At 43.1% G+C, this 20,109-nt stretch overlaps 1 protein-coding gene across 2 annotated transcripts in view; it reads right to left on the minus strand.

Annotated features, from left to right (window-relative positions):
• hectd4 (HECT domain E3 ubiquitin protein ligase 4) overlaps nucleotides 1–20,109 on the minus strand; it is a 45,113-nt gene that overhangs the window by 15,433 nt on the left and 9,571 nt on the right. The window contains exons 5-52 of one of the 2 annotated variants that reach the window (XM_033618784.2): nucleotides 19,273–19,381; nucleotides 18,261–18,399; nucleotides 17,736–17,906; nucleotides 17,443–17,635; nucleotides 17,159–17,320; nucleotides 16,343–16,456; nucleotides 16,090–16,230; nucleotides 15,765–16,000; nucleotides 15,526–15,668; nucleotides 15,327–15,397; nucleotides 15,131–15,236; nucleotides 13,813–13,933; nucleotides 13,581–13,703; nucleotides 13,065–13,189; nucleotides 12,475–12,628; nucleotides 12,265–12,368; nucleotides 11,928–12,126; nucleotides 11,705–11,824; nucleotides 11,508–11,612; nucleotides 11,221–11,384; nucleotides 10,798–11,043; nucleotides 9,553–9,745; nucleotides 8,956–9,060; nucleotides 8,763–8,851; nucleotides 8,510–8,682; nucleotides 8,003–8,138; nucleotides 7,767–7,911; nucleotides 7,489–7,655; nucleotides 7,146–7,292; nucleotides 6,866–7,050; nucleotides 5,884–6,037; nucleotides 5,483–5,763; nucleotides 5,121–5,307; nucleotides 4,938–5,019; nucleotides 4,602–4,804; nucleotides 4,282–4,417; nucleotides 3,974–4,156; nucleotides 3,669–3,833; nucleotides 3,409–3,578; nucleotides 3,154–3,269; nucleotides 2,931–3,034; nucleotides 2,342–2,503; nucleotides 2,074–2,222; nucleotides 1,823–1,902; nucleotides 1,395–1,558; nucleotides 975–1,212; nucleotides 659–795; nucleotides 427–553 (exon numbers count right to left, since the gene is read on the minus strand). In XM_033618784.2, the coding sequence (XP_033474675.2) occupies nucleotides 427–553; nucleotides 659–795; nucleotides 975–1,212; nucleotides 1,395–1,558; nucleotides 1,823–1,902; nucleotides 2,074–2,222; nucleotides 2,342–2,503; nucleotides 2,931–3,034; nucleotides 3,154–3,269; nucleotides 3,409–3,578; nucleotides 3,669–3,833; nucleotides 3,974–4,156; nucleotides 4,282–4,417; nucleotides 4,602–4,804; nucleotides 4,938–5,019; nucleotides 5,121–5,307; nucleotides 5,483–5,763; nucleotides 5,884–6,037; nucleotides 6,866–7,050; nucleotides 7,146–7,292; nucleotides 7,489–7,655; nucleotides 7,767–7,911; nucleotides 8,003–8,138; nucleotides 8,510–8,682; nucleotides 8,763–8,851; nucleotides 8,956–9,060; nucleotides 9,553–9,745; nucleotides 10,798–11,043; nucleotides 11,221–11,384; nucleotides 11,508–11,612; nucleotides 11,705–11,824; nucleotides 11,928–12,126; nucleotides 12,265–12,368; nucleotides 12,475–12,628; nucleotides 13,065–13,189; nucleotides 13,581–13,703; nucleotides 13,813–13,933; nucleotides 15,131–15,236; nucleotides 15,327–15,397; nucleotides 15,526–15,668; nucleotides 15,765–16,000; nucleotides 16,090–16,230; nucleotides 16,343–16,456; nucleotides 17,159–17,320; nucleotides 17,443–17,635; nucleotides 17,736–17,906; nucleotides 18,261–18,399; nucleotides 19,273–19,381 (7,224 nt within the window). Of the gene's footprint in view, nucleotides 1–426; nucleotides 554–658; nucleotides 796–974; nucleotides 1,213–1,394; nucleotides 1,559–1,822; nucleotides 1,903–2,073; nucleotides 2,223–2,341; nucleotides 2,504–2,930; nucleotides 3,035–3,153; nucleotides 3,270–3,408; nucleotides 3,579–3,668; nucleotides 3,834–3,973; nucleotides 4,157–4,281; nucleotides 4,418–4,601; nucleotides 4,805–4,937; nucleotides 5,020–5,120; nucleotides 5,308–5,482; nucleotides 5,764–5,883; nucleotides 6,038–6,865; nucleotides 7,051–7,145; nucleotides 7,293–7,488; nucleotides 7,656–7,766; nucleotides 7,912–8,002; nucleotides 8,139–8,509; nucleotides 8,683–8,762; nucleotides 8,852–8,955; nucleotides 9,061–9,552; nucleotides 9,746–10,797; nucleotides 11,044–11,220; nucleotides 11,385–11,507; nucleotides 11,613–11,704; nucleotides 11,825–11,927; nucleotides 12,127–12,264; nucleotides 12,369–12,474; nucleotides 12,629–13,064; nucleotides 13,190–13,574; nucleotides 13,704–13,812; nucleotides 13,934–15,130; nucleotides 15,237–15,326; nucleotides 15,398–15,525; nucleotides 15,669–15,764; nucleotides 16,001–16,089; nucleotides 16,231–16,342; nucleotides 16,457–17,158; nucleotides 17,321–17,442; nucleotides 17,636–17,735; nucleotides 17,907–18,260; nucleotides 18,400–19,272; nucleotides 19,382–20,109 lie in introns of both variants that reach the window. The other variant, XM_033618783.2, reaches the window with a different exon arrangement.

A 20,109-nucleotide genomic window follows, 5' to 3' on the forward strand; every position in this document is an offset into this window, starting at 1 on the left:
AAATACACCACAGAGACAAACATTGACAAAGTTGTTTATGTTTCAACTACACTGACCAAATGTGCAAAAAAGTCAAAGCCTACCTCATCATTAACACACCATACCTATTCTAAGCTCAGAATAGGTATGGTTGAGCTAATCTTTCATTCAAATAAACTTTGACATCAGCTTAACTAATTAAATAGGTTATTAACTTTGTCATTTAATTCCATGTCAAATTTAGCTGTGGTACTATAATTACTCCACCTTGTTCGGAGTTGTTGAAGGATGATTAATTTTACATTTACAACAGTGCCCCCCTTATATGTTGCATCAGTGCACTGAAGTATTAGCCATAAAGTTAAAAGCACTTTAACAGTACTTCCTACAATATGTGTTACACTGGACATTAAGGTTATGTTTTCATGATATTCTTTCCTTCTTTACCTAGCTGCAGAGCTCCTTTAATTTGGTCCAGGCCAGATTTTCTCTCCGCCTCATTACGGAACCGCCTACGAATGGTGGGGAACACTTTGGTCTCCCAGGCCTTTACCAGCAAGGCATAGTGGTCCTCCTAGATTCAAACACAAGTCAAAATAAACAATGAACAGTGCATAAAAGTAATTCCAAAGTCATTATTAGAAGATGAGAAATATTGAGGAGTGGAGAGCCCACTCACTCTTGGGACATCATCATCATCCTCATCATCACTCTCATCATCTGCAATAGGAGGAGGATGAGGGTCAGGTCCAGAGGTGACCAGGTTCTCATAGCTCAGTTCAACTTTGTAGTGGCACGACAGGTCGCTGTTGTACTCTGTACCAACAAGAAAAAACAAACAGAAAATGTGAGTTTAACAAATGATACACAAACATAGTATCAGTGTGGTGCACTCCCGACCTGTCTTTGTGGGATATTTATTCAAATTCAAAGATGTAAAGAAAAAACATGCTCTTTAATGAGGATAAGGCTGACGTAAAGGTGATAAAACATACGTTGCTGGGCAACTGCCACGGCTGCGATCCGACAAGGCGGTCCATGGGAGCCAGAGTCAGAGGTAACACTTGCACCTGCATCATTATCACTGTCTGAGGCCATAGCAAAGGGCAGTGCTTCAAAATTTGCACTTATTTCCTCTGCGAGGTCTACACATAAGTCGGCCGCATTTCTGTGTGCTTGGCCTTCTGCGTATGCAAATGGCCGGCTTCCAAAGTTGGCACGGATCTTTGAGTTCTACAGAACAAAGAAAAGCAAAATAGACAATTGACCACATTATTCTTTAGGGAAAATTGTGTAATTGAAGCAGCAAAGAAAATGATGCAGTGTAATACATATTAAATATAAGTGGTGAACCAAAATTTGACAGAAGTTCAACTATAAAGCTGCAAATGTCATTTTGGTCAACAGCAACCCACCTTTTTTTGAATGTGAACCAGGGGCCACATTCCACCAGCTACATCCTCAAGGATGGGACCAAGCCGCTGGCCACAGTAGGTGAAGTAGACCCTGCCTTTAGGGGCCTGACCAGGGGGCGGAGGAGTGCCCTCAGAACGTTCCCAGCCTATTCCAGCCACGTCGCCTGTGTTTATACAAATGTAAGGTAAACATTTTCTATAATGACTCAGGTAATGACATATTTTAAAACATGCCAACACTACAAACAGCTTGATTTAAGGACAGAAAAAAATTTTTTTAAAGAGCAGCTGGATATGATGAAATGCTTTTTAGGAGTTTAGTTCAAATCCATTACATATATTCCTGTATGGATTTCTACGTTGACAAACTGAGACAAAAAAGACGATAGATTGTATGTGAAGATAAAGATCTGTGTCTCCTGTCTCACCAGGAAGTAGAGCCACATCCAGCCTGACACTCTTCCACTGCAGCAGACTGGAGCCATTATAATGCACTGCCCTACCATTACTGACACACACACACACACACACACACACACACACACACACACACACACACAGACAGGAGACAGACACACAGAGACGGAACAACATAAAAGAGAAAAATAGCAGTCAGCACTCAAGTCAGAGACAGAGCAGTGGGAAAAAGATCTTGCAGTTCATTTGCAGGGAAACATACTTGTGGAAAAGACATGTGCCGACAGGATTGGTCCACGCTCCATCTCTCTTCTCTGCCTCGGTGGCAAAACCAAAGGACACAATCGGGCCACTGTCCTCCTCAGAGTCTCCATAGGAGACAATTTCAATCTCCCAGTAAAAGGACGGGGCCTGTAGGGGCAAAAAGAAGTAAACAGACTTTGGACAGGCTGCGGCACCAGTGCATGATTTTATCTCAGTAGTACATGTTCAAATAAACTGAGAGGGCAAATATTAATGCATGTGCCCACCTGAATTGGTACAGGACAGGTAGCGTAGATAAAGGTGCCTCTGGGCAGCCCTCCTCCAGCACTTGGATCAGCCAGGAAGGTGACAGAGGTCAGACGGGATGAGAACATGCAGGCACGGACTGGAGGGAACACTCTGGATGGACACCAAGTGATCTCCTTGGGCTGATGAGACAAGCACATCAAAGGAATAGGAGATGAGTCGGGCCCACAAATCTGACTATTTAATTTATCAAAATGTCTTTGAAGATTGAGTTGAGGCTTGCAGCAGTATATGAATTTCATACTATAATTATCTTGCCTTCAGCTGTCAGTCAATTCCAACATGTACTCAACAGATTTGAGTGGTTTTCCACCAACACTTTTTTAAGATGGAAGTAAGACTGTCTTTGATGAGGGAAAAGTTTGATTATCACCTTTTCTGTCTCTCGTTCTCTGTCTTCTCCCAAGATAAATGTGTATTTTCAGCTGCATCAAGTCCACATGTTTGTTACACAAGAAGGGATCTTTCTTGCATTTCTGGTTGGTTATTGCAACAATTAAAGTAATATAAACAAAACCTAGTGTGTGCTATAAATTTGATAACTCCCACCTGGCGTCTGTCTGTCTGCAGTGGAGGAGGAGGAGGCCGAGCGCAATCCCGGTACAGCATTCTTACTCTTTCACACTGAGCCTCAACCATGCCGAGACGCTCCCCTGCACAAGATGACAAAACTCAGTGAAAGATGTATTACAGACCAAATGCATTACTCTGTAATGTGAAAGGTTTTGGCTGCTCAAATTATTTCTCATGCCAGTATGTATGGTATGCTCACCAGGGCTGCATTCCTGGGCGACCAGGTTAAGAACCTCAACAGCAGCAGGACACTGCTGGATGAACTCCTCACAGAAGGAGCTATCCTCCAGGAGCTGCGCCATCACCAGGCATGCCCTAAAAGCCATTAAAAACTTGATGATTGTTGTCCAGTCTATGGTTCTGCTGTAAATCTGTCATTACAATTTTTTCAGATTAAAAACACCCCTAAAGACAGGCTGCAGCTGAAGGGGAATTTATATGAATGTTTACTAACCTGGTCCTGATTTCAGCCAGCAAGCGGACTGCAGCCATTACTGGGCTAGAGCCATCTCCTGTAGCTGGTAGAGAAGTGTGAATGGAGAGACTGCCCTCCTGTGGAAGAAGCATGGACTGCACTGCTTGTACCACCTTTTCTGTGATTGAGAGCTTATAAAGGGGGAGAGCCTGTTGGGGAAGAGTAGAGAGTGAAGTGAGATTTGAGCTGGTATTTTCCATATAAATAAGAACTGATGTGTGTGATGCTGAAACTTGTACCTCAGATCTGGGTGTGCAGAGGCGTGATATTGGTACTGTCAGGATGTCTGAGGCTTGGCAAGCTCTCCTATACTCGCAAGAAGGAAACTTGACTGTGGCAATTCCCTCCTGCTCATTGATGGACATAACTATGCCCACACTGCCCAGCACTCCCTTACCTACCACCTGCAGAGCAGATGAATTACAGAAAATATGTCAACATTTAACATTTAAAGTACAAAATGTGATTGCACCTAAGATGCAAAGTACATCACAATTTGGTGTGAAAGTACAGCATGATGACTAAATCTTCTCCCTCAACTAACCTGGACTTCAGAGCCGATCTTAATAGTTTCTTTAAAGCCCCCAAGGGCACAAAGAGCAGCAACAGCTTGTCTGCCAATGGCCTGCAGCTTAGCCAGTTTCCTGCCACTGCTGCTCCCATTCTCCAGAATACTCTCAGCATACTTCCCCAGTTGGGGAATAAACATCAGGGCACGGGAAAGAACCTACAGCAAACCAAGACAGAGAAATCATTAGGTCTAATAGAAGACAGCATCATATAGAATACTTACCATTTAAAATTAATGAGCATACACATTGTGATAAAGTCATACACATAACAGTCCTTTACTTTTTCAGCAGTGCTGGTCCAGATCTGAGCGGTGTTGGACTCTGGGGCAGTGAGCAGACTATGCAGCAGAGCAATGACCTCAGCAGCCATACTGTTGGCAACATGGCCACTGATAAATGGCCTAACAGGGTCCGACCTGTGCAAGGCAAATTTAGAAGTCAGAACAAGTCTGTCACGTGTACGGTCTGACCAGACAACCAGACACAAATTTACATGCAGTATGACCACTACTCGCTTACTGATACCTATAACTGAATGATGAAGACAGCTGGAGTGGACAAATATAGTTATTACAGCTGTGGTTATTCTTGTTTACTTACCTGGCCAGATCAGCATTCCTGTCTCGACACACAGCAGTCTGAGCAGTTTTCTTCTTGTCACCAGTGGTAATGCCTCCAGCGGTCTCCTGGGCTAGAGTCTCCACAGGTGGACCAACACTCACTATCAGACCAGACTGGGCCCATTTGTTCGCTTTCCTCAGGGCAGCAGAGGCCTCTTCTGTTATCACTTCACAACTGCCACTCTACAGAGGGGTTAAAATACAACAGCAGAGGTAAGGATGGCACTTGGTATAGAGCCACAGAAACACAAGCTCTCATATTGTGAGTATATTTTGAATTCTGGATACATGTTTTTTTTTTCAGTAAAAATCCTACCTTTGTCATATCTCTGTCCATCTTTACAACCTTTTCCATGTTCGCTCCAGTGCCAAGCCGAAAGGGACGTCCCTCTGAGCTACTGCATTTTGGAATTCATGAAAGAATGCCCATGTCACAGTCAGAAACCGAGACTAAGCTTGCTAATGTGAAATTTAAAAAAGATATCAGGGTCAACCTTACCTTAGAAGTGGTTGTAGAACTTCATGAGATGACTGGTCCTCTCTTTTGTGGATAAAGATTGACAGCTTGCCATCAACCGCCTCTCCCTCCTCCCCAACATCCTCAGACTTCAGAGCTCCTTTTGAACTGGCACGGGAAAGACTAGTGTCTGGCTCAGAGGAGCTAGGGGAGAGCAGGGTCTGACAGCCTGGCAAAGAGGGAACATTGTAAATACTAAATATTAGCAGGAGAAAGTATCTTCGTGACTATCCAGTTGCTTATCCAATATTGGCTCTTCTTTTTTTAATAAAAAAGCATTTGCCTACAGGGGACACCCCCTTCCACACACATTAATTTAGCACTCCTAGGTAAGAGAGACCAACCTGGCACAACATAGTCTGCCAGCTTGGCGAGCAGCAAGGCGGCGATACGCGAGGCAGGGTCACTAGCATCTTGTTGCTCAGCATCTAGTGTGTTAATAGAGTAGCTCCACGAGGGCAGGGCCACGTTACCACAGTCCTCCACACTCATGAGAGGCAGGGCAGCTCGGCATAGCTGCAGGATGATAAGTACCAGCTTTGGAGAAGGTCTCTGGTCAAGTAGCAGAGACAAGAGCTTAGAAACACAGGCTGGCTGGCTCAGAATAGCTTTCCCTATGTGGCTCCTGCAATACAAAACACAGAAACATTTTACAAACATTGTATAAATACGCACAAAAGACATAACAATATACATAAATGATTCAAACAAATATATTATTTGCATACATGACATAAAATTTTACCTGGACAGGTCATTGAGCAGACTGAGCACATCCTGTAAGGCATCATTGCCAGCTGCCTGATTCCCACAGCACTCTGTGGCTCGGGCCAGGTGATTGGTCAGCAGGCTGGACACCTGCCGTGCCAGACCTGAGTGTACTGCATCGGTAGACCCACCTTCAAAGAGAGAATACAAATGATTACTTACCTATCATTACAACATACTACTAAATGTGTAGTGTACAACCATTTCCTCTGAGCATGTGAAAACACATGGACATTGTTAATGTATACTTAAAGGCACGTTCCTGTAGTATATCCATTAAGGATAGACCGATACATCGGCCGGCTGATATATCGGGCCGATATTTGAGTTTTTTACTTGTATTAGCATTGGCCGATATGCGCGTGGGTTCGCGGATTTATTTTTCCCTGGCATGATTTACAGACAGGCATGCACGGGCAGCTCTGTGCTGCCAGAAGACCCTGCAGCGCACATGCAGCGAATCCTACTGTGTACAGTAGTTGTTGTTTTATTTATGCTTCAGCTTAAATATTTGTTTATTTTATAAAGACATTACTGAAAGATTTAAGAGCACTGAACTCTTTTTTATTTGAATGTATAATAATAATAATAATAATAATAATATTCTACCTGTTCTACCTCAACTTTCCATCTTGTTTTAGTATTTTTTACTGTTCAATAAATGTTTCTTATTTTAAACTTGAGACCTGTAATATTTGTTATCATTGTGTCATTTTTTTGATGTAAATTGAGGGAGCAAAAGCAGTATCGGCCCAAATATCGGCTCAAGAAAATCGGCAGTTCATAATCGGTCATCGGCTAAGGGTGATGGAAAAAAATCGGTATCGGCATCAGCCCTAAAAAATCCATATTGGTCTATCCCTAATATCCATGCATTTTCAGGATGAGCACAAATATAATTAACTTGATGGCTCTTTACACGTGATCAGAGTAAGTAAGGACCTACAGGCATAACTTACCTTCCACCTTCTCCCACTCAATGCAGCGGTTGGCCAGTACCTGGAAAGCAGCCCATGCCATGGTGGCCACCTTCTGCTTTTTGGTCTGCTTCTCGTTTGAGCTGCATTCCCTCTGACCACTTAAACTACACAGGCTGTCCATGAGCTGGACCAGACCGCTCCGCACCAGGCACTGCTCTTCACTCCTATATCAACACAGATGATGAATGTGGGTAAGGACTCTGAGGGTTTAGTAATACAGAGACAAATCAAAAGAGAGACGCAAGATTAAGTATCTTGCCTGGTGTAGGGGATTGTGCAAAGCAAGCCAATACTGTTGGCACAAGCAATAGGGTAGCGAGCACATAGTGACACTACAGATGTCATGGTCTCCCCAAAGGCCTCCTGCACCTGCTCTACCATTCCACCACAGGTCAGCTCTTCAATCCTGCACAGATGGCACATAAACACAAATGTATTGAAGAATCAGGCACATTCAAACATTGTTTAACTGTGGCATTAAAATGTTTAAATATTGTAATATCATGATTACATTTTATAATCGTATTGAGTCAGTGTTTACCTATGTATGTATGTAGAGTAGGGAGGGATTGTTACTACTGTTAATAGCACTGCTTTCTTACCTTGGGCCACCTTGCAGTACCATTGTGACAGGCCCCACCAGGTGAGTGACGCCACCCACTCTGACAGCAGCAGTGAGCAGCTCTCTCATATGAACAAGTGCCTGCTTCCGCGTGCTGCCACGTCTCCAACGCGTCTGCGCAGCAGACAGGAAACTGCTGCTTGACACCTACAGAAATCACCGATATAAAAGATCTCACTGTCAGACCAGAATTTACCAACTGATTCTCATACAGCTATGGCAACTAAAAAAGAAGTGAGTAATGAGTAAGTTATTTACAGCCTGATCAGGTGTTGTTCCAATAAAGGCAAAGAGCTGTCCCAGCAGCACACTGTATGTTGGTTTGTCACGGCTGTCTTCTATGGCCAGAGACTGCAGCAGGGTAAAGGAGCTGCTGCGATGACTCGTAGGGTGGTGTCGCCTCCTAAAGATAACAAGTAAAGGAATAAATTAATTGCCAATTCCCTTGCATGATTCTCAAACATTAATTCTATCAAACAAAAATAAAAAAATACCTTTGGGGCGCATGTGTAAACTCTAAGTCCTGGTTAGCAATCATCTCCAAGTCAGAGGGTGCTGACATGCTGCGTAGAAAGACTGGCTGCTTCACCATGGGGATCACTGTCTTGGCGTCTGACACAGACTTCGAGGCTGGCACAACAAATTCAGAAATATTAGATGAGAAACAAACTCACTGTCATTTTGTCTCCCATGACTGATGCCTTGAGCTAACTAAAGACACTTCTAATTATGCAGGATTTATGAATTGACAAACACTGACAGATGAAAATATTGATTTACAGAAATAAGGCTGTGATACATTGTATTTCCAAAAAGTTATTAAAGTCAGACTCCTGTGTAAGTTATGTAACCGTACCCATTGATGCACTGGCTGATGGACCTTGTGTTTGACAGCATTTGGCTTCAAAATCTCAAGGAAAATATCTCTATTCCCAACCCTGCTGTCAAACAGGGTTTCATCACCATCACCGTAACAGGACCCATAAAAAGATCTTATGTACCTGGACCTGGTGTGCCTGCGGGTGTGCTGGTTAGACTTCTGCAATGTGGAGCGATGGTAACATGGAGCAGAAGCTCAGTGCGATTCATCAGACTCTTCACCAAGGCCTTAGTTTTGGCCAGTGAGGTGGTACTCCTGAGGTGCATGGTGTTTACCTCTTGAAAGAACTTCTCCCTGTAGGTGCAGATACATAATGTTACCGCACGAACTGATCCGTGACACCTGTAGTGCTAGAATAATGTTTAATTACTTGCCTCAATGCAAGGACAACATTCTCCAAATCACTAAAATCGAGTGGGACCTCCTTAAGCGAGCAAAGTAGTTCCAGCTCCTTAATTTTGTTCTGGTCAAAAAAACAAAACAAAACAATAGATTATGAATATCAAAGCGAATGGCAGTTTCAATCTCTAGAGGAAAATTGTAAATTGTGTGTGTGGAGCAGGGTACCTCAAAGAAGTGGTAGTCGTGAAAGAAAGGAGTGTTGTTCTCCAGCTTTCCCTGCTGGGCCTCCTCTACCTCATTCTGCCATTTCTGTTCCAATTCTGCAACACTCTGAAAGCAACACAGGAGATAATTAGAAACAGAGTGAGACTTTGTTTCTGTTCAGGTTGCTAGCCTAATTTCCTTTTTAGCTAAACTCAGATCTTCTGTTCAGCCTTGTCCTTATTTCAACTGAAAACTAATAATACTCTCATATTTCCAAGCTGTAGTTTAATATGCTGCCCATTATGCAAATATCTCTCCAATCTGGTGATTAGAGGTATCATAAGGTGGTTTAAATATGCCCAGTATACAAGCGTCCTGGCTGCAAATAAACATAACTTTGCAAAAAACGCCATGCAATAGCAACTCTCCATTAATCTCATTCCCTGCAGCCAACAGGAAATACTTCATTTAACTATCTAACCTAGAACTCTTGAATACGCAAAATAAAAACAAGTTTTCAAACATGCATAGTGAACAGTGTGTCTTCCACTGATAGCAAGCAAACATAATTCAAAGCATCCTAGTTTTTAAAAACCTTGCTATGTAAGAGGAGCTCACCTGCAGCTGGCGTTCCATAGCATTGATCTTCTTGAAGGTCTCAGCCATGATCTTACAGACCAGGTCATACTCCTCTGCATGATCCTCACGGTACTGGTAGTTAACAAGTGACTGAAGGGCATCCACCAGGCTTAGGTGTTTTATGACACAGGATACTATAACCTCCTCCATGACATCTGGCCTGATCACCTCCCTTGCAGAAAAAATTGGTTGTGTCAAAAAAGTTATCAATAAATGCTGTCATATAACAGCAATATCACCTTGCTCATCTAATAAACACACAAAAACTAACCAACTATGCCTGCATTCAGCATCTCTGTCCACAGAGGCAGCTGTCTGTCAGCAGCAGCTCCTGGGGAGCTGAGAGGACAGCGGCCAGCAAAATTGCCTTCACCAGGCTGAATAACAGCAGACATTTACTGCCCAAAATTTAGCATGCCCTTAGTTCAGGCAGGACACATCCCAGCTACATCAGCTGATCTCAAGCAGCCCAATCAATTGATGGATCAGCTGACTGATGGAAGGGAGTCAGTTGACAGCTCACATGATTCTTTTCTATGCAACCCATTGGCAAATCTCATTCAGGGTGCCCTATTTAAACTGCTCTGGCCTGCCTACTGTTGCTGCTTCCTCTGCAAGCCGCTTTGCAACCCGCCTCCACCCCAGCTCCTCCTTTTCAAGCTGTGTCTGACTAATCAGTGTTATTTCCGTTTGTCATTGATGCTTGCTCGGTTCTGTTTCTGGGGGGTCTTTGCTGCTGCTCTCCCTGCCTTAGGCTTTCCATGTAGGTGCATGGAAGGGCAGGGAGGTTTGCTCTCTCTGCCTCAGGCTTTCTACGTAGGACAAAGCCATACTGCCAAATATAACACTGCAATGAAAAAAGTTTTCTTTCAGTGGTCCTGACTGAAATATTTTTTTGTCAGCTCCACACAAAGAAATCATCAATGATTCGTGTATTGATTCATTGATTCATCATAAAAAATGCAGAGGGTCTCTGCTTACCATGGTAACAACTTAAAACCTTTTGCTGAAACATAAATGGAAAACAATGTGTGACTGTTTAATTCCTGTCGAACAATACTTATCAAAAATGTCAAGCAACGTGCCATAAATCAGGCTTTAGAAAGAATTGCTTTGTGTTGCTTCGCCTCTCTCACACTTTCTATTTCAGCAATGTTTTCACTTTTTTGTGTACAATGATGTCACATGAATATCCTCTGTACTGTAACAGTATGACCTTCTTACTTGATACTAGGACGGAATTGTGGTCGAGCCCTTCCAGACACCTCTCGTAGCCTTCCCATGATGCCTGGAGGGAGGCGGATACGAGGCAAATCAAAGTAGGTCCCTGGCATGAGGCCTGGGGGTGGGATGAGCACATCAGAGGGGTAGGTGAACTCCCGATCCTCCTCAATAGTGAGCGGCAGCGGTGAAGGGCTGGGCGTGAGGGCAGGAGAGATCGCACCGTTTGCTTCCACCTGCCACTGACACCTATTAGAAAAACAGAGCGTGTCATCTGTCTGTCATCTTTGCTGCCAGATGTTTTGCTGCACTCAACTACATACCACTGAGGAATGTGTGCCATTTCTTGAATTGTACTATATTTATCACATGGGTAATCAATATCACTGGCAGACATTTTGTGGTATTTTCATTCAGCTGTGTCACCTTTGCAGCAGCTTTGAGCAGAGCAAATCGTGGCAGGCTTCCTCCTCTCTTGTCACCTCTGGCCCATTATAGAGAATGCGGAGCATAGAGCAAGCCAGCACTGACAGACCGAGGGCAAGGTCTGCCAGGAAGGGGAGGCCTCCAGAGACATCTTCAGATGACTCCTGAAAGCAAAAACAAATAGCATCTACAGAATTAGCTGTTGTTCTTCATGTTACATGATGCCAGTGTGATTAATCAACAGTAAATACAAATGTCTAGGACATGCCAGTGCTCCCAGATTTTACCTGAGCTCTGACAGTGCAGGAGAACCCCCACATGGCTTTATCAGGGGTGTTGTGCTCACGTCCACTCCTCATCTCAAAAGAAAACGTCACAGTGTCTCCTTCAACCTAAAACAAGACATAGAAAAAATGTAGCTCTTCAAGACTGTTTGTGCACAATGTGTTTACTGTGTATGTTTGTGAAAAACAGCTTCTTTTACCTTGACAAGGTCTTTGGGCCATCCTGTCCCCAAGACACTACGACTGCCATATCCCAGAGTGTTCCCTCCATATTCTGTTACTTTACGACTGTTGGTATTGGGACCAGCATAGATGACCAACTAAAATGTCAAAGAATACACTTAATTAAAAATGTCCCCAACCAGAGTCACAAAGGATGAAGGCCACTGGACCTACAGTTAGTGTAGTTGCATGAGTCAGTACCTTGTCATAATCATACTGTGAGGAGCAGCGAGAATCAAAGCGAAGGTACAGGCAGCGCGCTCCTGGGATGTGTACCGTCTCCTTGAACTTGTAATTGTCCCTCACAGGATGCACTGTCTCTACTGTCTTCCCAGCAGCCCATGGGGCAGGGATCTTCAGTCCAGTCAGGAAACCGGGCTCCTCGCGTTCGTCAAGAATTCTAATGCAATACAAACAAATGACTGGTTTTACAAAGCTGAGTTTATGACTAACAAAACAAGTGATCCAAAATATAATCAGATGGATTCACTGCGAATTGACTGTTAGCATGCTTCTGGTGGACGTTCAGCAAACGTACTTGTCATCAGCAGCACATGCTTTCGCCCCCGGCCCTACAGAGCCCCCCACAGGTGGAGGCTCGTCAGTGAAAAGTGGAGACTGAGTCTTCAGTAGCAGGGCAGTCTGGAAAACAGAGAGTAGAAACAACTACTTTAATACTTCTTTGTTACTCAAGGCAAAACAATTTATTCAATGCAAGAATTGTCTTTTGGACTGGCAAAACTCTAACCTGGCTAGTATAGAGGACCAGCTGCACCAACTGAGGCATGAGGGCGTCAGCAAGAGTGAGGGTCTGCAGGTTGGGGTGCATCAGAGAGGTGAGCAACACTGGTAGCAGGTGCCCAAGCATGGTGGCCTTGGTTACCTGTTCCAGGCCTTTCAACCTGAACAACAGGCAGAGAAAAGGCAGCTTTTCAATGTGAAGGTGATCGATACTAAGCAGAAAAACAACACAAGAAATAGGGAAAATTAAAGAGGTAAAACAAAGCCACAGTGATTGCAAAAGCCTGCGTACATAAATGATTTCTCACACACCCTTCTATTCTTTGTAATGAGGCAACAGCATTACTCAGGTTTAGCTAAATCTTGTTTCACGGAGAAATAGAGCATTAAAGCCAACTAAGAGAGCATCATGTCTCATTTTATTTTTGTCAGTTACATTATAGTTTTATGGTAATACAACTGACACCAAAGATTAAGTTCAAAAGTCTCATGCATGATTTTAAAGGTATCCAGCAGCCACTGTGGCTGGCTGACTAAAGGGTTATTTTCCCACCCTAAAGAGACAGTTTTTAAAAACAGATGAAGTCAAAAGCTCACCTTGTTTCTCTGTCAGCAATGTCGCTGTTAATGAGAGCTGTGGTCACCTGCTGCAGGGTCTCCAGCACTTCATCACATCCCACCAGGATCTTTGTTGCTAGGGATAAGATGCTGCTTTGCAGCTCCTGGGGACCACACACACACACACAATATGCCCACACTTACGTAACTCTGCTTTCAAGATTTTCCATGGTCATCTCTGTCATGCAATATGGAAATTATACAAACATGATTTCGTTAATTTTATGTCTGCAGAAAAAAACTCCACATATTAACACAATCTGAGCTGTTCGCTTATTTGAGACTGTTCCGCTTTCATCCTTTTAACCAACATTAGTAATATTTAGAAATAATACATTCTTACTTAATATAGCCCCGTTAACTGACATTAAAACTGCAATGAGCAAGTAAAAGAACAATCATCTCCCATTGCTCCGTCTGGTGGGTTGCTCTCTCATTGACAGACACACCACATGCACAGAGGTAGGGGTATTTAAAGGGGATGTTTACCTGTACCTTCATTGTTTCCCCTTGTAGGGAGCTGTCACTGTCGTCATTATCATCCGGACGGATAAGAATGGTATTACTGAGGAGGTGGTTCTGAACAGCCATGAGGTAGCGCAGACTAGGTGAGACCACCTACCGAGAGGCAAAAAACCATCTCAAGTTTAGACGAGTGCAATCTCACAAAACATGTGATCTCAATCAACACAGATGGCATGTAGTTCTGCTGAAATGCTAGTCATACTGGCACAGTGGAGAGCAGCTTCTGGAAGTCGTCTCGTGCAACAGTCTGACATTTGGTAATGACGAGGCAGGATTCCCGGACAACAGTCTTGAGAATACAGTGCAGCAGTTCATCACTCAATCTGTAAAAGACAGAGATTTCTACCACTTTGAACAAGTACATACCTACAGGGAGCTAACTTGTATTTTTAAAGTAACACCTGACATTGTCATCTTTGCCAGGTGTAAGCCTGGAGGGGATAATGTGTTAGGATGTGTGTGTGTGTGTGTGTGTGTGTGTGTGTGTGTGTGTCTTTCCTCTGCTAATGTTGCAAACTACCGCACCAATCAGCCTCATATTTTGTGTTGTTGAAAAACCTGTTTTATTGAGTATTTCATACCGTCATTAACTCCTGACTCCTCTCTCCTCTTGATGGGCCCATAGAGGCCACAAGTTTTTCAGAAATCGGCTCAGCTAAAACCAACAAGCCCTAAGTAGTCCACTGGAGGCCACATTTTGACCTTCAGTGCGGCTAAAAAACTGACATTCGTAAAAAGGTTTGGTCTTACTTTCAACCGAACCAGCTGCAGTTTAATTACATAACTGAGATGTTATGATGCACTAAAGTTAGGCACAATACGACATTTATTAGTCCCCGTTTTCATTACTGCCAATGCCATCTTGATTATAAGGAAGCAAGGAGGGACAATTCATGGGGTGCAGCTGCAACAAGGTTTTGTTTCATCCTATGACTGGCGCAATACCACACCGGGAGCATTTCAGAAGCGAAGGGTTTTACATGCCAAATTTTTTAGACTTGCCTGATTTTTTTCTTAACATTTTGCCTCTACAACAGTAAGTAAACAGGCTATATAGTACGATTTTTTCTTTTTCTATTTTAATTTTGTTTATTGCTCTTTGTGTGATGTAGAAATAGAAATAGAATAGAATAGAAAAGGTTATTACTGTTGAAGCCCAGCTATGAATGACATGGATCAAAGATTTGCAGTTGAAGTTATTAAAAATACATTCAATCGTTATAATTATTTTCTATCTATTTTTTCACATACAGTGACTGTTAGCAGAAGAACTCAATCAGCTCTGTGAAACGCATCATTGCTTTGTCAAAAATACACAAGGTGTGTTTTTATTAGCTTCCAAAAAAATGCTGCGGCACATCTGCTGAAACTGCAAGAATCTTCAAGAGTGGCTACGCTCAGCTTGGGCAGCTGCCTGGCAGAGATCTGCATTCTACTGAGTACACTTTGCTGGTTTTGTGTTAACATCAGAGGCTATGTAAAATGATATTGTACCCTATAGTTTCAGGATAGCCACTTACCTGTAGTGGTCATCTTCTTCACTCCCAAATCTATTCTTCTGCAGCTGGTCTGCCAAGTTGGTAAGAATGACATCACGAAGTTGAGACAGGCCACTGTTCCTTTCACCTGAATGTCACAAACGAATACACAGAATGTCAAATATATTTACCACAAAACAACTAGTTATATTAAATGTGTGTTTAGTATCATAGTCACCTTCAGTTAAAACCAGTTTCAGCAGTTTGTTGAGTTCAGTCTCCCCCTGATACAAAGTATTCAGGCCTGAGCTACAGAGACAGAGAGGAGGTAAAAAGAAAAGATCCATTTGAATATCATTATGATCGCTGATTTTACAAAACACCCTTTTAACTATTAGTTCTGTTTTATATACATATATATAGTATACTGGACTTACCTGATGGCCAGGCACACCTCTCTCTGGATCTCTGCTCCAATCTGATCCACTGGAGCCATGAGTAGCTGCCACAGGAGTAGGCCTGAACGACGCACACTTTCCCTATTCTGCTCAGACTGAGGATTGAAAAACCTAAACACCACCTGGACAGGACCGACAAAAAAGAGAAGAAACTAAAAACACAGAAAAAAGCTGAGTCACTGTCTGCAATACTGTCCCCAGCTGCAACTCTGACTGACCTGGAACACTACCAAGATGCAGCGGATGATGCATGTGTCTCCATTGACCATGGCCTTCTCCATAATGTCACAGATGCTGCTGAAGTGACGGGCCTCGATGGGATGCTGTTTACCAAGCAAGGCCCCCAGGGGCAAGCTGTTGCTGCTGGCTGCCAGCAGGTTGAGCTGATGGATACACATAGCACCTACATGATGAAGTAGCTGGTTGATAACCTCGCCAGTGGCCACAGTTTCCTCTGTGAAAAGAAAAGTTTGACAGATATTCAAATGTCTGACTCTGATACAAAGAGCGTCTGGTGGTTTCAGTGCAATTTTTTTAATCTACCTTTGGGTTCTTTGATGACATGGCTGACACCAAGCCTATGGCACACATGATGAAAGGCTTGGTTCCCAGGATTGCACCATTGATCTATGTAATCACTGGAGCAGGTCCAGATCAAGTTGTTCAGTGCATCATAACATGCTCCTGTGAAGCCAGTGATTATAGAAATATATGTCACTTAAACTGGCAAAGCATTGTGTGACTACCATCTGTGAGTTCAACACAGAAGAGAAGAATGTGACAAAGCTGAGCTTACCTAGTCCTGCCACCTGGGCTCCCCTGCCCAATGAACTGCCAGGAGCATCAATGAGGTCTGCACGGCTGCTGAACTGACCATCAGCCAGGTTAAAAACTAGGCTGGAGGCTAATACTGAACAAATAAAAATGTAAGTTGAGTAAACAAATGCATTCCTTACAATACTGTACAGTACAAGCCACTGGAGTTATTAATTTTTTTCATTATTAAATCACAAATAATGCAAATTGTTTTTCTTGAGCTTGTAATGTTAATTAAAACATTGTGTGTGTTCAAATGTAATGTTCCTTACTATTATCAATCCTAACTTATGACTTCAAGCTGTAATCAGACTATTATCAGAACACTTGCTGTCCACAAGAAGCTTGAAAAGAAACTTTGTCTCTTTTCAACCAGCTCTGTGTTACTGCAGTGTGGGCAGTGTGTGCAGATGAATGGTGTTTGCTCCCCCCCCCCCTCCCCCAGACCACAAGCACCCAGAGCTCCCCACTCATCCACTGGCAAAAGACCGTCCAAGTCCACTGAAGTCAGCCAACAAATGAGTGGGGATTTCTGGACAATCATGACACGGGGGAAAACCAGACTGTTCATCTGCATACGCTGCGATGACACAAATCTGCAAGTTTCCCTTTAACATCATGTAGAATGCTTTTACTTTTTTCCCAAAGTCTTTGCAGTGTACTATATCTTCACATTAAGTAAATCAATTTACATTATCTCTAACTTTTTGAGAAAAACTAAATGGCAGCATAACTGTCAGAAGTTATAGCAAACACATAACAGTGCGGATTTACAAGTGACAGTGTGTGCGCTTACTTTTAAGAGAGGACAGGCTGCTGGTGCCTCCAAACAGGGAGCGTGTGGCAGAGCTCCCAGACACACCAGGAGGTGAGACCAGCATCACTAGATAGGTTCCACATACATACATAGGGGTCTTTCTTAGGGTCTTTAAAGGGAGTCCACAGCTAGTGTTGACAGCTGTAAGAGTTAAGAAGATGAGTGTCACCAGAAATGATTTTAATAACCCTAAGATTCACCATGAATTGCACACTGAAGCACATGTCATTTCTGGATGACTTTAAGTTGTGCTGATGAATTACCAGACTGCTCCTCTTTGACAGTGTTGGTGATTGCAGAGCCTGTGAGAGCAGCCAGTGTGGCAGAATGGGAGGCCCGGAAGCGTGACATTCGACTCAAGAGAAGCTCATTCAAGCACTTTGAAGACTCGCCTTCCTTGCGAGTTAGAATAACCCTCTCCTGCAAGATGTCTGCAACACACAACCCTGTCTGTGTCTGCACCATGGTGGGGGGGGGGGTAGAGAAAACATTAAAGATGGAACACAGACATTAACAAACTGAAACTACTGTATATAGCAGGGCTTATTGTACTCACAGACAGGTGAAAGACATCCATGAAGACAGAGTGGCCTTTCTGTGTCTTCTCATTGAGACTGGCTGGGGACCAGACCCAGTACAGGTAGGTTCCATCTGAGCAGAGGTGCAGCGTGGTCATGCTGCTGCCCACAGGGAAGTGGTGGGCTGGCATGGGCACAATCTGGCACACCTGAAAATGGCACAGCAAACATTAGCCATTTTAACTCAGAGCTGGTTTGATTTTAATGACTACGGTTAGACTGAATGTAGCTTTCATATATCCCGTCTTTGTACAAATTCATACATACATTCATTCATACATCTTCATCACCTGCATTTAGACTGTGGTTTTATTGCATCCTGAAGAGAAAGAAATGCTGCCCAATTTTAAACCTTCATGCCTTGTTGGTACTATCAAATCATTTTTATGTTGCATGATGGGATAATAAAACCACATTAAAATGACAAGTAAGAATTAATGCGAGACTCGTGATGAAAATGAAATGCATCAAGACACAGCATCAAGTTCAAAATAGTGGAATACCTGGAGGGTGAAGGGGTCAATGACCTGGCACAGCTGATGAGGCTTGGCATCAAAGGAGGAGGGACGATGGAGGAGGCGACCGCTGCTGAACACCACCCAGCCAGGCTCCAACTCTTCATTTCGACAGTACACAAAACCCCTGCACAGACACAAAGTGCATCTATTTACGTGTTCTGTATTGTGTATTATTGAATATTTGAAAGGAGACCTTTTTGTTGAGAAACTAGCTGGGACACTAGTTGATGCAGAATGAGAAAACGAGTTAAGTAAAACAGCATAACATCACGTGTGTACATGCATTGCCTTCAAATTAATTGTGTTAATTATCTGCCGACATTAAAATTCTCCCAGCAGAATTAAGCATCTTATTTACTATATTCAGTGCTGATTATGACAATTAAGAGCATGTTCTTTAAGAAAAGGGTTGGCACGCTCATTCAAAGCTGTTGTGGTTCCACAGTTCTAGTTGTCTGCATGCCATTGCTAAGAATTGTACTTACTGCTGTGGGTTATTGCTGTAGTATGGGTCCCAATAAGTCTCATTTCCTTACAAAAATGTTTATTTTCCAAGTTGTTGTTTCTCATTTAATCAAGTGATTAATACTTCCAGCATAAAATTAACTAACTCACAAGCCTAAGCCTGGCACATGTATCTTTTCTGAAAGTGAAACAAAAGGTCTCTGGGCCCTCTGAACTCTAAAAACACACTGTTGAAGAAAGCTGCCCTCTGCTTACAAATTGGGTAATTTGGAGCTACAGCATGGAATTGAGAGGCAGAGCACACAACGCCCTTTTGTCCCTTATAAAAATCAACCGTATCAATCAAACACAGTTAGGCAGGATGTGACTGCATACTGCAGATATTGGTTTAAAAAGGGAAAAAGAAAATGATGCAATGCCATGGGATGGGTAAGTGATATTTTTAGTGTTTTGCCCTCTCCGTCTGTCTTTCTCTCTTGCTATTCTCTGAATGCTGCAGATAAAAAAAGGCAGGCGAGGAGAGTCACATTACCTCAGTGTCCCATGTAAACCAGAGCCCAGCTTGCTGAGTCCTCTCCCGGAGGAGTTAGTGGTATACAGATAAAGCCCGTCTGTGGCTAGACAGCGCCCCAGGTCAGTGTCTGCAATACACAGGGACAAAAAGACTTCGATATAAGGGCAATGACAATTAGATGACAGATAATCGTAAAGAAAAGAAAGGGGAAGTATCAGCAGGGAAGTGGATGAAGTGGAGAGAAGAGAGCAGAGAATGAGGATGCTAAACAAAGACATCTGTCTGCTTTGCTAAATTTTTCATTTTGAGGATTGTGATGCCTTCAGAGATCCAAGACTACAGATCTAGTGTCAGATTACCTTAAAATATAAATATGCAAACCTGCTCAATGGATATATGCCCTGATCAGCTTCTATCACAAGGTCAGATGATGGATTGCTGGAGAGTAAACGTCATTTTCCCCTGCTTTGCTTTACCTTCTCATAGTCACAGCTCTTAAGTTTCAACATGGGCTCTAATGCCCTCCCTATACATACATCAACCTGGTCTCAATCCCAGGGCGTCAAACAATGCACTTGGGCAGTGTGCGTCAGCATCAGATACGGACACACAATGCCCCCTTAAGTGTCTGTGTGAGACACACCAGACTTTCAACCAACTCCATTGTAAACCCATCCATCTCATTCTTACGACATTCAGAGCAATGGCTGTGTATAAAGACAGAGAAAATCTGCTTATGGTGGGTGGGAGAGAATTTGGGTCCAGCAAGACCAGGACTTTGACCCAGGAAACAGTGTGGTGTTTTGTGTGAAACTTTGTTTGTTTGTTTTTTGCACATCTGCCGTTAGTCTTGTG

Source organism: Epinephelus lanceolatus, chromosome 9 (assembly GCF_041903045.1).
Source record: "Epinephelus lanceolatus isolate andai-2023 chromosome 9, ASM4190304v1, whole genome shotgun sequence".
Taxonomy (NCBI): Eukaryota; Metazoa; Chordata; class Actinopteri; order Perciformes; family Serranidae; genus Epinephelus; species Epinephelus lanceolatus.